Genomic DNA, 15,629 nt, shown 5'->3' on the forward strand with positions numbered 1-15,629 from the left:
TCCATTCCCAGACCCCTTTGCAGTGGGCCCTATGTGGTGGTGTGTCTTGTTCCCTGGTCTGTGTGACACCCACATGGGTCTACATCTTAGAGGTGCTTGACACCAGAGACTGCTGAGTACTTCTCGCTCATGCACAGAAGAGAGCAGCTGTCTAACCCGTTCACTTTCCTCCTCTTCCTGGCATGTCTGTAAACTTTGCTGGGTAACACAAGCCAAGCACCCAATTAGGGGTTCTGTGTGATTTCATTTAAACCATTAGTTGGAGTGGGAGCTCTTAAGTGCCTGACACAGTGACAAGCATTTGCCCTGGAGTCCTGGCCCTGATGGAGCACTGCAGCCTTGTCCTCCCTGCTGTTGGGCACAGGGCCCGGGTGGGTTGGAAGGTAGAGGCACAGCCAGCACCTCCCAGCAGCCTAGCTCCCTGTGTGGAAGGGGAAGTCATTGAGGCCTGGCTCACAGGCACCTGTGAGTGGCTGGCTTGCAGATCCCTTTTCTGTGGCACAGCAGGATGGGTAATGCTGGGCAGCTCCATGCTGTAGGCCTCCACTCCCTGTGCAGCTTGTCTGCCCAATTCACATTCATGAGTACCCCAGAACTTGGAGCCCATGGACGGAACACAGCAGAAAGGTTTATGCAGTATCTGGATTATGGACCAGGGAGGGCAAGATGACTGGCCCTTTGAGGGACTGAGGAGACCAAGGAGAGTGGGGTACCACCTCTGCCCCACAGAAGGCTGTGAGCATCCATGTGAGAAAGAGGAGGAAGGGCTTTCCAATGACAGTGGAGAACTTTAGCCAACCACTATACTATCCTGCCTGACATGTAGGAATACATAGCAGAGCTTCCACCCCTCTCCCCCGCCCCTGTCTGTCTGTCTGTCTATCTGTCTCTGTCTTGTCTGTCTGTCTGTCTGTCTCTCTCTCTCTCTCTCTCTCTCTCTCTCTCCCCACCCCCCCCTTCTCTCTGATACTTGTACCAGGACTTAAGCCCAGAGCTTGGAGCTCTAAGCTTTTTCACCCATGGATGGTATTCTACCACTTGAGCCACACCTCCAGGCCTGCTTTTTTGCTGGTTAATTGGAGTTGGAGTCTCTTGAACTTTTATGCTTGGTCTGGCTAAGAACCACAGTCCTCAAATCTCACCCTTTGTACAGCTTAGATTACAGGCATGAGCCAATCACACCTGGCCTGGTGGGCACTTTACATCACCCAACCTAACCCCTAGTTCTATACAAAAAGACCACTCTCCTGTTTTATGGGTAGCAGAGCAAGGGACATGGAAATAAGACCAGACATCTGGTTGCCAGGTATAGAGAGAGAGTGCACAGTCACAGGTGTTCACCCACAGACATGGATGCACATCTGTCACAACATACTGAGCATAGTCACAAACCTAGATGCAATCACCCACCCCAGTTTAAGACATAGCTTGATCTAGGCACTGCTACAGCTCTCTCTTCCTCTACTGCAGAGCAGGTCCTGGGCTTCCCCCAGACATGAGAGAATACAGGTGGGCTCCAGGGGTGCCATGATGGGCTCAGATAGGAGGCATGTGTGGGACTGCAGTGAGGCCCTCCCCACTCACGAGCCACATGAGACCCTGCACCTCATCCTTAATCTGCCACAAAACAAGCTGTGATGGGGTTCATTCCTGACCATGGGGTTTAGTCCAGACTCAAAGGTCAGGAATGGGATTCAGTCTTGGTTCAACAGTGATGGAGTTTAATCCTGACTCAGAGGGCAGTACTGGGATTCAGTGCTGACTCAGTAGGTGGTGTAGGGTCCAGTCCTGACTCAGTGGCAGGCAGTGTGAATTCATGTTCACCTCTGCTTGACACTTCTACTTCGGTGTCTTGTGAGTGGGAGAATTCCTGTGTTTGATCTCAAGGACAGATGAGGGCAGCACAGAGAAACAGTGGACGCTGTTGTCCTGTGGGGGGATGGGTAGAGAAGAAAAATAGACTGGTGAGATGGTTCTAGCAGGGAGGGGGTTGGGCTGGTGGCGAGGATGAAGGAGGTTGAATACGGACAAAATAGACTGTTTGCAACAATAAGAGTGGAAAAGAATAGAATTCTCGTATTCACAATAGAATTCCTGTGACCACAGTGAGTTCCACCATCACAACAGTCTGGTTTAGAGCTTGCCTGTCATCCAGAAGAGTGTCGCTCGCCCTTCTGTATCTTTTGTATTTAATCCCTTTACCTTCTCGGAACATTTGTACAAATGGAATCTTATAAAATGTGTGCATTTGTTCTTCCGTTGAGTAATGTTCTTGCTGTTTGCCCTTGTGACGGCACATGTCAGCACTGCCCTGTCTGTACAGCTGTGGACATTGGAGTTGTTTCCAATGTGGAACACAGTCTGTGTATGAACGGGGGGGGTCTCACTTCTCATGGATAGGATGAGGAGTAGAATTTCTGGTTGTGTTGGGCAAACTTCTGCTTCTGTCTTGCAGAAAGTGCCTAATTGTGTTGCATCTTCCATCCCCCATGACAGTTCCTGATGCTTCACATCCCCCAGTGGTCGTCAGTATCTGTCGTCTTGATTATGGCCATCCTAATGGGTGCGAAGTGGCATCTTATTGTGGTTGCGTCTCCCTAATGACTAATGATGTTGCACACATTTTTATTGCTTATTAGCCATCCATATATCTACTTCAGTGAAATGTCTGCTTAAATCTTTGCCCAGCTCTTAATTGGATTGTTTGTCTTCTAATCATTTTCTTAATGCTTTCTTTTGATAAGCAACGGTTTTAATTTTGATGAAGTGTAATTTATCAACTTTTTCCTCTCTGATGAAGGCTTTGTCCTAAGAAATCTGTGTTCAACCCCAGCATTGTAGTCGATGCGGGGTTTTGTTTTTTTTTTTCCAGAAGGGTTTACGTTGAGATTGTTGACGTCATGGGGATTGATTTTGGCTGGGGTGGATGAGGTTAGTTCTCACGGAATCCTCTGCACTCAGCTGACCCAGCACTATTTGTTGGAAGACTTGTCTTACCCTGCTCAGTCAGTTACATCAACTTTGAGAAGCAATTGGTGGTGTAAGTTTCAATCTGGATTCTCTCTTCTGTTCTGATGACCTGTTTGTTTGACCCTACAGCAATTCCATTCAGTCTGAACAGTTAATATTTTCCTTGTGGTTAGATTAGGAGCCAGACAACATGCATCCTCCTCCAGCCTTCTTTTGAAAGATGACCTGCATGTCCGTATACATTCTCAATCAACTTGCCAGTGTCTTCCTCGGGTTTTCATAAACAAGCAGAGAATTCTCTTATCTCCACACAGTCAAGTTCTCTGTCCTGTGTCAGCAGCCCACCCCTGGGTAGCCCCAAGCCTTGCCCCTTACTTCTCTCAGGTCTGCTCAGGCTTTCTCAATGAGGGGCCACCCGGAAAAGCCCCTTCTCTCCCTGCCCTCATTTCCTGTCCCCTCCTCAGCTCTTCTCTTTTCCACCTCCTGCGGAAATACTTCTTTTTCATATTTTCTGTCTGTTTTCCTTTGCTCAGGTTTGCATCTCTGATTCCTAAAGCTGAGCTCTCGTGACAGTCACCAAAGCAGCGTTTATTAAGGGCCCACTATGAGCAGCCTAGAGCTGGATGTCAGGGACACTCTTCAGTTATGTACCATTCAGCACTCCATGTCTGCCTCATGAAGCCCTGGGGTGCAGTATGGATAGACAGGAAAACCTCTGCCTGCCAGAAGTTCAATCCACCCTTGGTATTAAGTTTCCTTCACCATCGAGAAATACCTGAAATGAGCAACTTAGACAAGGTCGTAGATTCACAACCCATGATGCCCTGTGGTGGGGAGAACAGTTATGATGGGAATATGTAGAGAACCCAACTGCCCAACTCATGGCACATCGAGTCGTCTCCTCCTTTGGGTCTCCTGTGTCACTCTCAGAGTCCTGTTCACTGTACGTTGCAGAGGCTCTGACCTCACCACACACCACCTGTGAGCCCATAACTTTTGGATTCTGCATGCCTAGAAAACCAGCATCACCATGGCAATGCCAAGTCTGTTCCCAGCAGAAGCTGTGCCTGGGCTCACTTGAAACATAGTGATAGAGGTCCAATATGCTTCCTAGGTGAAGGCTGGAAAACATCCTGTGATATTATTTCCTAAACAGTCTAGTGTAGGAGAAGCACCAAGGGGCTCTCTTTCGAAAGTTCTGTGTTTTGAAGCAAATTAGCATTTTCCATTACTGAGCCAGGTTCTGAGGTTACCTGGACGCATCCTTCTTACTGTCCCGGGGCTAAGCACTCAACTTCTTTGTATTGGTGCCAGCTCTTGGCATCCTCCTGGACCACCCCAATACATGTACTCCTCCTTACTGACCAAGCAGCAAAATTCTAAATCTTCCTGTCCTCTTTATTGTTGATTTTCACTATAAATTTGGCTAAAAGCAGCCAGCAAGATACATGCTACAGTCCCAAGTGCTGTGCTGCCTTGAAACTTGCACTATCAAATAAGTTCAGCCATTGCCTTTAAACTTGGCCTCCCACAAACTACAAGGGCTAAATAAAGTAGAGTGAGTTCCTTTGTAGCAAGGATGGAGGAGGAGCTGGAGGAAGGTCTGTGGTTGGCTCCTGTATCAGAGCCTGCTTTCCTGGCCAATTCACCTGATTCTGCTCCTTCCCTGCCCCCCTCCCTCCTGCTTAGCCTTGAACAAGCCCGGGGGGCTTCCCCACCTGGGGTCTTGGAGTTCTCTTTTACCACCCTGCCCCAGCTGGTCCTTGGCCTTGCCCTCCCTCTAGAGCCTTCTCTGGGCTACCTCAGCTGCTGAGCCAGTTCCATGCTTCTCCCTTAATCTTCTATCTGAAGAATGTGTTACCTCTCAAGTCCAAGGCTGTTGCACGTATTAGTGGGTTTTAATACACCGCTACATCTTGAGAAGGAGGAATGAAGAAGATTTAAAACTCTCGTTTTACTGAAAGCAGACAGATTGACTCAAAAATGACTCAGTCAATAAAAGATGAGCTCTGAAAAGGTTTCCCTTTTCTCAAAGGGAACTCGCCTTCCAGGGAATTAGTTTCTATAAGCCCAGTGTCAGAAATTAATAATGCATCCACCATGCAGAGTAGATTGGGGGGCTCCCAGCCTCTCACAAACCTTGCTCAGGCTCGGTGGATGTGCTGCATGCTGGGCCTCCTGACTGGGCTGCCTCTGTCCAGCACTCCATCAGAACTTCTGTCCTGCCCAACAGGCCACAGGTCCCTACTTCTGCCCCAGTCCTCTTGAAGGCTACCTGCTAGCCATGTCTGCAGAAAGAAGCTCCTTGAGACAGCTGTTTTCTGGTTCACACCTCTGTCCCTGGTAATGATAAGCAGGTGTCTGTGGATCTCGGTCAAGTGTTTCTCGCTTGGAGGGATGTATGTGTGTGCACATGTCAGTGTACATGTGATGGGGTCGTGCATGTCTCAAGGGTCTTCTGGAGGTCTACGTGTATGATGGGCAGATGAATGTGGAAGCATCAAACTTTGGAGACTGGGAGGCTGCCTCCCACAGTTGGGGGTACTGAACCCCCCACCCCACTCCCCAGAGGCTCATATTACACTTCTGCCAGGGACCCTTTGGATTATGGGTGGTGCTCAGGTTGGGTAGACATTTCCAGGCTAAAGCAGCTTCAGGAAAGCTAAGAGCTCTGTTCTCCCATGATTGTAGATGTAACCCTCTGCCCAAGGGCAGCCTTGTGATTCCACACCCTGGCCGTGACTTCTGTGTCCCAAGACACTCTGCTCATCCAGACCTAGGACACGCTACCTGGCAGAGGCCTCTGTGCTTCTCTGCAGAAGACCCTGGACAGAAGCCATGAGCTTGCCCTTGGGTTTGAGTGGCAGAGTGCAACTCCTTTTTTTTTTTTTTTTTTGAGTGCAACTCTTATCACTACTCATGGGACTATGTGCAAGCAAGGCGTATGGGGCTGCCACATGCAGGGCAGAAGCTGCTGGGGTCTGTGTGCCCTTCCACCTCAGAGGAAGCTTGCTGCCCACTGAGTCATAGCCAGTGTCTTCTTCCTGGCTACACAAGTCTCTTCAGCTTGTCTCTTTCCTGTCCTCTGCTCTATTTAACTCCACTCTGATCCTCCCCTTCCTCCTTATCAGCTCCTGTCACCAGCTGCCATGAGAGCTTTCAGTTCCTATGCCCTAAAAGAGAACCATGGCCTTTTAGAGCCCAAACAGGATGCCAACCTCTGCCCAGCCCCTGTCCTTTAGCCAGGCACACACTCTGTGTCCAGCTGACCTTGGTGGAAAGGAGGTCCACATGCTACAAAACCAGCATCTGGGGCTGCCACTCTCAAAGACTGTAGGGGAGAATAGAGCCCCTGCCTCTCCGGCCCTGCTGCAGCCAGGACCTGCTTCTGTCCAACTCTTGATCTTCGTGCGTATCTTGACGGCTGGGTGTCTCTGACCCTGCCCTCTGTTGTCCCACAGCCCTGTGTGCTGAGAATCTCCTAGTAAGGCCATGAGGCACTCAGACCAAGGGCACAAGACAACTATCTCAGAAGATTCATTGATTGCTGACAAGCTGCTGTCCACTGCCTTCCTTCTCAGGCACTGTGGGGTGCTGGGGTTCTATGAGTAAGGTCCCTTTCCTGCCTCCAGGGGTATAGAGGAGCCTGGCCACAGACAGTCCAGCCTAGCAGGTGGGTGTGTGCAGGCCTAGCTTGCACACAGTGGCCCAGGGCGCTGATAGTGAATGTGTTTGGGGTGGCATAGGAGCTTGGTCTTAAAGTCTGCCATCGAACATTTTCCCTTGCAAGGAGGCAAAAGTACAAGCCACTTGTAGCATTGAAAATAAGAGGTCACAGGGCACCAGTGGTTCAGGCCTGTAATGCTAACTATTTTGAAGGCTGAGATCTGAGGATAGTGTTTTAAAGCCAGCCTCGGCAGGAAAATTTGTGACACTCTGATCTCCAGCTGAACGCCAAAAAAAAACTAGAAATGGCTCAGGTAATAATAGAACACAAGCCTTAAGCATAAAAATTCAGGAACAGGCCAGTCGCTGGTGGCTCACGCCTGTAATCCTAGCTACTCAGGAGGCTGAGATCTGAGGATCACAGTTCAAAGCCAACCCGGGCAGGAGAGACCGTGAGACTCCTATCTCCAATAAACCACCAGAAAACCAGAAGTGGCGCTGTAGCTCAAGTGGTAGAGCGCTCGCCTTGAGCTGAAGAGCTGAGGGACAGCACCCAGGCCCAGAGTTCAAGCCCCACGACAGACCCAAAAAAAAAAAAAAATTCAGGAACAGAGCCTAGGCCCTGAATTCAAGCTCCAGGACGCGCGCGCACGCACGCACGCACGCACACACACACACACACACACACACACGAGGTCCAACTTGGTACCAGTGGCTCATGTTTGTAATTTTAGCTACTCAAGGGACTAGGTCTGAGGATCACAGTTCAAAGCTAGCATGAACAAGAAAGTCTTTGAGTCTTATCTTCAACTAACCAGCAAAAAGCCAGAAATGGAGGCATGGCTCAAGTGGTAGGGCATCAGTCTTGAGTTGAAAAAGCTAAGGGACAATGCCCAGGCACTCAATTCAAGCCCCAGTGTCAGCACACAATAATAATAATAATAATAAAAGAAAGCCAGGCCCTACCTGTAATCCTTGCTACTCAGAAGGCTGAGATCTGAGGATCACAGTTCGAAGCCACCCAGGACAGAAAAGTACATAAGACTTTTATCTTCAGTTAACCACCAAAAAACCAGAAATGGAGCCGTGGCTCAAAATAGTAGAGTATTAGCCTTGAGCTCAAAAGCTCAAGGACAGTGCCCAAATCCTATGACAGACAAAAAAGAAAAAATAATAATAATAAAGAAGTTCACATTCTTGAGACTATGCATTGGCTGTCCATAGTACACATCAAAGAAGGCCTGGCTATGCTCAGACTGTTTGCCCTCAGTGGTAGCAGCCACAGGCAAGAGTGGTGCTGTTGGGTGGGAGCCTTCAGTTCAAAGTTGCTTAAAGGAATTTATAGTTGGCAGTTAACTCTCAGTTATACAGGGTGGGAAATCGTCTGGCGCCAGGATCTGAAGCACATCTGGAGATGTGGGACAGAGTGATTCATCAGGATTGTGGGTGCCTGGGGTTGAAATCACTTAAAAGGGCCAATGCACTAGACTAGACCCTACAGCCCCAGGTCAGGAGAGTTGGGGGTTGAGGGGAGGAGAAAGGCCTCTACTCAAAGGGCACTGATGGAGGAGCATTCATCCATAGACAGGACCAGATGCTTTGACCCTCAGTTTCCACTCTGAAGGATGGAGAAAGCACCACGATGCTCCTTAGGCTGTCACTAAGCTGTAGTAGGCAATGTATGTGACCCTTCAAGACCCATCACTGGGCAGACAAAACCCCGCTTTGAGAAACAGTATTATATGTGGAGGAAGGACTAGGAGTGGCAGCTATGCAGCTGAGGCCTGAGTGACCAGTGGATGCTACCTTTGGACCCTGGGGTAATGCCTCAGGTGGCATCAGCTATGGGCTTGTCACCGCCTGGCAGGTAGCTGCTGGTAGGGGTCTCCAACTGGGGCTGCTGTGTGGCCTGTGGCTGGTATATCAGCTGGCTGACTGACTACCCTCTGACTGACTGGCGCTCTGTGGCCTGTTTCCTCATCTGTCAGTGCCACATGCCTCCTACTCCTGAGGCTTGAAGATAGCAAAAGCTACCGTCTCCTTCCGCCATGGCTCAGCTGGTCGTCTGCTGCCTAGTGTACCATGGGGGCTGTGTAGCCGACACTGCGGGACCTCAGTTGCTCTGTCCTCTGGGTGGGAGAAGGAGTCTTCCCTAGAATATGATATCAGCACCCGCTTGTCACCCCAGGACTCTCCCACCCCATAATCTGGTGGGCTGTAATTGCTGGTGTCTTTTCAAATCATTTTTGTGCTAGGTGACAAGCTGCTTGCTAGAGTGAGCAGTTAATCACACAGAGATACCCTGTTTGAAAGCCTCTCCGAGCTTACCCAGGGGGTGTCTGCCAGCAGCCAGGCAGTGGGCACACGAACTGCTCATCTGCATATAATTCCAGGGCGAGCGTCTCCTCTCTGGTTTAAAACGTGCAATTTCCGGCCCAGCAGGGGAGCACAGGCACATGATGGAGATCGCGTCTCAGGGCCTCTGGCATCAGTTAATTGGAGCGACCTCTTTTGGTCAGGACAATGTGCAACCTGGCTAGTGAGTGGTGGTAACATCATGGAGACCATGATGTCAGTTTTAGAATGGCTGTCCAACCTCACTCTGCTGGTGGGTACAGAGAGGGAAGCCTCCAAGGCATCCTGGCTGGCACAGGCACATGTCTACCTGCCAGCCACTCAGGCTTGTCTCTGGGAATTGGATATGGGATGAGCAGGTTGCCTCTGATGAATGGTGCCACATTGGAACAGTGGCTCCACCTCCCCATTCAGGCATCCCAGAGGATTATACCCACAGCATGCCCACTGGGGCCTTGGCCAGCCCACCGGGGATCTCCTCCTTGACACTCTCCACATTCAGCCCCCAGGAGCAGGATATGGACCCCATCACAGCCGCTGCAGTACCCAACTTCCACAGCTGCTAATAAAATTGCATAAATATTTGATGGCTAATTATTAAATATTTAAAATTGTAAAACTGGAATAGTTTAGAAGTTAGCAAGACATGAATAATTTAGCCCCTGGAAGTATGGCTTAGTTTTGGTTCTGAACAGGGCTTGCACCTCTGGGTGCCTGCTACAGCCAGGGCACTGGCCCCAGGGACTCCTCAGGCTGGTCAGACTACGCCAACCCAGAAGCAGCAACTTCAAAGGGCTCCTTGTCGCCACAGTGCCTCTGGAGAGCCTCAGCCCTCTCTCTGAGCTTAAGAGGGGCCTTCACATGGAGGCCTCCACATCCCACCCCACTCCAGCCCCCTGGGCTGCCCAAGACCTCTCAGAAGCAGGTCCTGCTGATCAGGTAGGTCAGACCTTATTCTGCTGGTCTGTGGTCCTGCCTCTGCAAAAGCCAAAGAGCAAGCACTCTATGACCAGATGCAGGAGAGAGCCCTCAGAAGCCCCCAAACAGAGGTGGCAGAAAATAGCCACTCCAAGAGAACATAGCCAGGCTCGGCAGAGTCCAGGCCACACCTTTCTCTGTCCACTTGGCTCTGAGACTATGCTGGTGCTAAGTTCAGAACAGCTGCCTCACTCAGCCTCCAAGTAAAGCTGCATTTTGGATTGTGAAGTATTAGTCCTGCTTGTGACTGTCTTAAAACCTGAAAATCCCTGCCTTGGTTAAGTGGATTTTGTTCACTTTTCAGAAAGAAAAATGGCTTTATCCCAAACCTCTAAAGGAACATTTCAAAAGCTGCTTCCAGCTTCTAACAGGGAGCTGCTCAGGGTCAGCAGCCCTGCCGCTCCACACCTTTCTTTGGTTTCCTTTCCCTGGCATGTCCAGGTTAAGGGGGGAATGGTAGGAGGTATGAATACATGATAAGCCCTGTATTTCCAGGGCCAGGTCCCCAATTCTCAGCAAGCCCACATGGGCTCTCTCTGGCTTCTCTGCAGAAGTGAGCCTGTACACATGTGTGCACACATGTGTATACTCATGAACACGCATGTGTATCCGTCTCCACAGCCCACAGCACAGCTTTGGTTTGTCAGTGTTGTGACTTTGCTGCTGTGACTTGGTGAGTGAGCACTGTGTCCTGTGGGTGTCCTGGTGTCTTTCCTGTGAGGGACAGAGGGAAGGCTTCACTGATAACATGCTGCATTCTTCCCTTGACTTGGGTTTGCATCTTGGTGTGTCTTGACTCCTTCTGGAACTCTCTGGAGAAGCTGTCAGATTCTGCTCAGTGCTTTAAGACACAGCAGCCATCTGTCAGCTTTGCCCTGGATTCTTCTTGGCTGGGCCCCTTTGGGGCCCTGTCTCCAGGGTCTAAATAGCTCCTGCTCTGTTGATAGGAACTGTATGGCCTCCTGCCGTCCTGCACTTCCTCACTGTCCCACTTGCAGGTGCCTCATTGTCCCACTGCTGCCTGCCTATGTCCTGCCCCCTCCACCTTGCATCTTCATTGAGCAGAAGCTTAAAAAGGTCTGGAATGTTTGGAGATGCCTCTTGTTCTATCCACCCTCACCTGGCACCAGAGTGGCTCTACCATTTCAGATGGGGACTCTGGCTGGTCTGTCTCCAAGGACTGTTGAGAACAGAGTCCTGCTTGGCCTTCCAGGGCCTTGGGAATTTTGTATGTTTTCTCTGGAGGTTTTATGCTTCTCTCCTAAGGGAAACTAGTGCAGAGTTGTCCTACCTCCTGTGGGTTTGGTGAGAGCTGGAAGGCCAATGCTGGTATGGCCCAGAGGTACAGGGGGCAGAGCCTCGTGGCAGCCAGAGGGTGCAAGATGCCATACCTGCCCCTGCCCTTCTGCATATCTGTGGCCGTCTTCTCCCTAGTCTCTCCTCCCTGTCTCGGTGTCTCAGTGTCTCAGCGTCTCAGTATCTGCCTGCCTCACACTTGCTCCACCGCCCTGCCAAAATCAGCCAGACTCCAGATTTCAGGCTGAGCTAGGTCTCCAGAGAATTGAACCATAAGTGCTCCTTTATCCTAGCATCTCTGCTCTTAGGAGCAGGTGTGCTTGTCTTTGCCAGTCTTTATCTGGCAAAGTGCAGGTTATTTTTGTCCTGTGTCCTTCCCATAGAATTTTCACAGTTGCTTTCTACAATTCCAGGAGGGGCCAGGTGTTGGGCTAAGATGGGGGAGGAGTATCAGGTCAAAGCTGTCCTGCAGCCCCCCAGGACGTGGCTAGGGCAGCCAGTGGCAGAATGCTGAGCTTGGAGGGAAGAGCTGGGAACCAAGCCTAGCCTGTTCCAGGACCTCTTGCAACTCACCCAGTCGTCACAGCAGCGACCATTCTCATGTCTGGCTCTGGGCTTTTGCACAAACAATCACATCCTTCCCTTTGGCCCCACTCATCAACCACCATGCTCTTGCCTCTGCTGTTCTCTCCAAGAGGACCACCCAGAGCCAGGCCTATCCCTGGAAAGGGCTGTAAGAGAAGAAGGAGTGGGGAAGCCCTCCTAGGGCAGGCTGGGGTCTGGAAGTGGCAGAGGCACTGTCAAGAGGCAGTGTCTAGGGCTAGAAGACAACAGCAGTCTGGGGCCATTTCTCCCAGTCACCTTGGCAAGGGCTTGAGCCAGAGCTCAAAGAGCCTCAGTGGGCTCCTTACAGACTGCGGATGTGGGCTGGGGCTGGACCTGAAAAGGGTTCTGCAAACCAGGTTGCCCTTTCCTGTGGTGGTTTTGGTCCCCTGCTGTCCTTAATGCCACACATGCTGCAACAGGCAGCTGGTCCTACCAGAGCAGGCGAGGCCAGAGGCTGGCAGCTTACCCCTGGGCCACTAACTCTGCCTGTGAGTACCAGCCGCCCAATGGAATGCCTCATCAGGGCCGAGAGCAGTCACCTCAGAGCTCTGGGCAGCCTCCACTCCTGATGACTCAAGAAGAGACTACATGAGAGCCTCTAGCGAGAAATCAGTGACGTTTCCAAGGTGGGAACCCCATCTTTTATTTATTTAATCCAAACTGTCATGTGAATTATTCATCTCCATTTATGTAAGCCATTGAACTACAAGAGTGCTAGAGAGCAACACATCGACTTTCCAGTGCCCTAAATGGAGCGATTGTTGACTGGTCTCCCTCCCTGGATGAATTTTGTGAAACCACATGCACACACATACTTTGGCCCCCACTTTCCTGGAGGAAGCTGCTTCCCCTCCAAGCTGCCAAGGGCCAGAGGCTCTTGGGGCTCACAGGTACCTGGCACATAGCCAGCAGCACCATGTCCTCCCCACAAAGTGCACACTGACCGACTGTAGGAATGCTCTCCTGCAGACCTGAGCTTCACCTGCTTCCCAGGCCAGTGAACTGCACAAATGGGGCCCATTTCCTTTCTCCAAGGTCAGGTTGTGTTATTGCCGAGGTTTCATTTTTCCCCTAGACATGTGTGATATATCAAAGGCAGGAGATCCTGGCAGGACTAAAATATCACCCCTGAAGTGTGGACTGTGAGTTTCTCCCTCTGTGTGGCGTAGGCTTCCTCCTGCTGGGGCTCCATCCTGAGACGCAGGATGAATACAGGTCAGGACTGCCAGTTAACCTTTTGATTCCAAAGTCTGATTACTCCATTAATCAAGGACTCTGGCCCGCTTCCCACTGGACGGGCTCTCGGCTGCATATAAGATAGTAAATTCAGGAGCAGCCAGGACAGGACTAGTGGCCATGCAGCCACAGCCCCACAGCTGGACATTGCTATGCAACCCCCTGACAAGCTGGTATTTTTCAGGCTGTCTCCTCCTGGCTTCAGGACACCTTGCTCAGTGTGGTTCTTGAATGTTCTGCAGTGTGATTGACAGTGAGGGCAGGAACAGCCCTGCCTGAGCACTTCACCCCTGTAATCAGGAGGGTTTGCATTGTAAGCTTCAGATGTTTCATTTGTGAAGTGGGGAATGGGCTCATCACTACATCTTGGTGATATGGCTGTGAAGTAAATGTGTATGTGTGATAGGGGGCTGGGCTTGCACCATCCATGTAGTTGTTCACAGTACAGCCCTCAATATGCAACTAGCCTCCTAGCTGTTGATTAGATCCTCAAGATGGAGTCTGAAGACAGCCAGGGCCCTGTCACCCTGCAGTTAGGTGAGGATGTGAAGATGGCAGGATCACATTGGAGCCCAGACTTCCCCAGATCTTCCTCAAGGGCTTTTGGTTCCCACTTGGCTCCTATGGAAGATGGGTACCCCCACCCCTACCCAGCTCTCCAGAAAGACACCTAGGCCCATTGTGCCCCAGGGCCTGTGTCCAGATGTTTTGCTCCACTACTGTAGGCAGCCAAGCAGAGCCTCTGTGCTGGGCCTGGACCATGGAGCAAATTGGCCTCTGAGCTCACTATGACTCAGAGAAGCTCTGTGCCCTTTGACCAAAGCATCATTGCAAGTGTTAACTTCATACATGCACACCCTTCCCAGCCAGGCAGACACCATCCTGTGCCTTGTCCGGTATCACAGCAGAGGGAGGCTAGCAGCTAGTAGTTCACCTTTCAGGCAAGATAGGGTTCACCCAGGTCTGGCTGGCAGGATGAGATTTGTCCATCACCTTCATGGCCAGTTGGGCACCAACCTTTCACATCCTCTCCCTTACCCCCACTGCAGCGGACCCAAGCCCTTCAAGAAACTTTCCTGAGTTCCAGGCAAGACCTCCAGAAAGCACCCAGCTCAGGAGGCAGCTCTGTGCATGTTTAAGTGGAGCCAGGCTCAGTAATTAACGAGGGGGATAAATCAAGGTTTAATTACTCGGAAGGCACCTTCAGTGAAAGATTCATGACAATCGTGCGTCCTCCTGGTGGCTTTGCACAGCTGGTTTCTCCCCAAGTGGCAGTAAACCACAATGGGCAGGAAGGGGGGTGATCTATCCTGAATGATATGTGAACTGGGTTCCCAGTGGGGCTGGCGGGCATCTCCCAGCTCATCTGTAGTCCTTTAACACCTCTGGGGGGACACCCTCCTCACAGTGGCCTTGAAGTAAAATGATGGTTTCCATCCATCTCCCTGTCTCTCCAATCCCACTATGCTGATGCTGTTCTAGCTCATCGGGGCAGGTGCCCAGCCCTACAGGGTCTCAGGCTGCAGCCTGGGAGTGATCAAGCTTAGCCAGGTCCACTGTGCCTCTGCACATCCAAGCCTTCCACTCCAGACCTTCATTCGTAGTGCTGTGCCTCCAGAGCAGCCTGACCTGGACTCTGCTGACCTGTGAAGACCAGTCACCTCCCTCCTAACAGTGACCTGGAGTGCCTTTTGTGTTGCTCTTGGTCATTGCTGAGAACTAGTTTCCAAAAAAAAACCCTCCAGGTTGGCATAGAATTCAAAGCTGGGAGCCTGGGGTATCTGGCTCCAACATCTGTCTTTCGCAGAGTCTCTGTTTTCTTTCAAGTTACTGTTGTTAATACAGTAACTTTATTATCACTGCCACCAGAAGGTCACACTGCTTATCAGCTTGTCCTTTTCATTCCAAGTCTTCTGAGTGGCCAGATCCGGGCCCGCAGATGCAGTGCTTCCTCAGTCATCCCCAGGCGCTGGGACTTGGGTGAGGGTGTGGCTTGTTCTTGCTACCTGGCTCTCCTCCATGTCTATGCCTGGCCCCTGCTCTGGGTCACAGCATCTTGGTGATGAGCTCACAATCTCTTGTCCTCTCCCTACAGAGCTGCGGAAGCAGGTGGAGAGTGCCGAGCTGAAGAACCAAAGGCTCAAGGAGGTTTTCCAGACCAAGATCCAGGAATTCCGCAAGGCCTGCTACACACTGACGGGCTATCAGGTAGATGTAACCACGGCGGGCCAGTACCGGCTGACCTCTCAGTATGCAGAGCACAAGACAGACTGCCTCGTCTTCAAGGTAGGCTCTGTAGCATGGCCACAACTGCTGTCACCAAGCTCACATTTCCCTTCTAATCAGGTATAATGAATGGCACCTTTCAGCTTAGCCAGTCTAGTGTCAGCAAGGCCTGGTTTTGCTAGGACAGAAGGGGGCACTGGGCCACTTAGGCCTTTGACTCCAGTTTTGACTTGTCCCTCTCGCTTTTTCATATCATGCATCTGCATTATGTCAGCCATGTATTGTCTCTGCAGGTT

The 15,629-nt window shown here is 51.0% G+C and overlaps 1 protein-coding gene across 3 annotated transcripts in view; it reads left to right on the forward strand.

The window, feature by feature from the left end:
* The window catches only part of Mad1l1 (mitotic arrest deficient 1 like 1), a 299,059-nt gene that overhangs the window by 227,121 nt on the left and 56,309 nt on the right, over positions 1-15,629 (forward strand). For all 3 annotated transcript variants that reach the window (XM_042686979.1, XM_042686978.1, XM_042686981.1), the window contains one exon: positions 15,203-15,393. In XM_042686979.1, the coding sequence (XP_042542913.1) occupies positions 15,203-15,393 (191 nt within the window). The remainder of the gene's footprint in view (positions 1-15,202; positions 15,394-15,629) is intronic.

Source organism: Dipodomys spectabilis, unplaced genomic scaffold (assembly GCF_019054845.1).
Source record: "Dipodomys spectabilis isolate Male_0828 unplaced genomic scaffold, ASM1905484v1 ptg000098l, whole genome shotgun sequence".
Lineage (NCBI taxonomy): Eukaryota > Metazoa > Chordata > Mammalia > Rodentia > Heteromyidae > Dipodomys > Dipodomys spectabilis.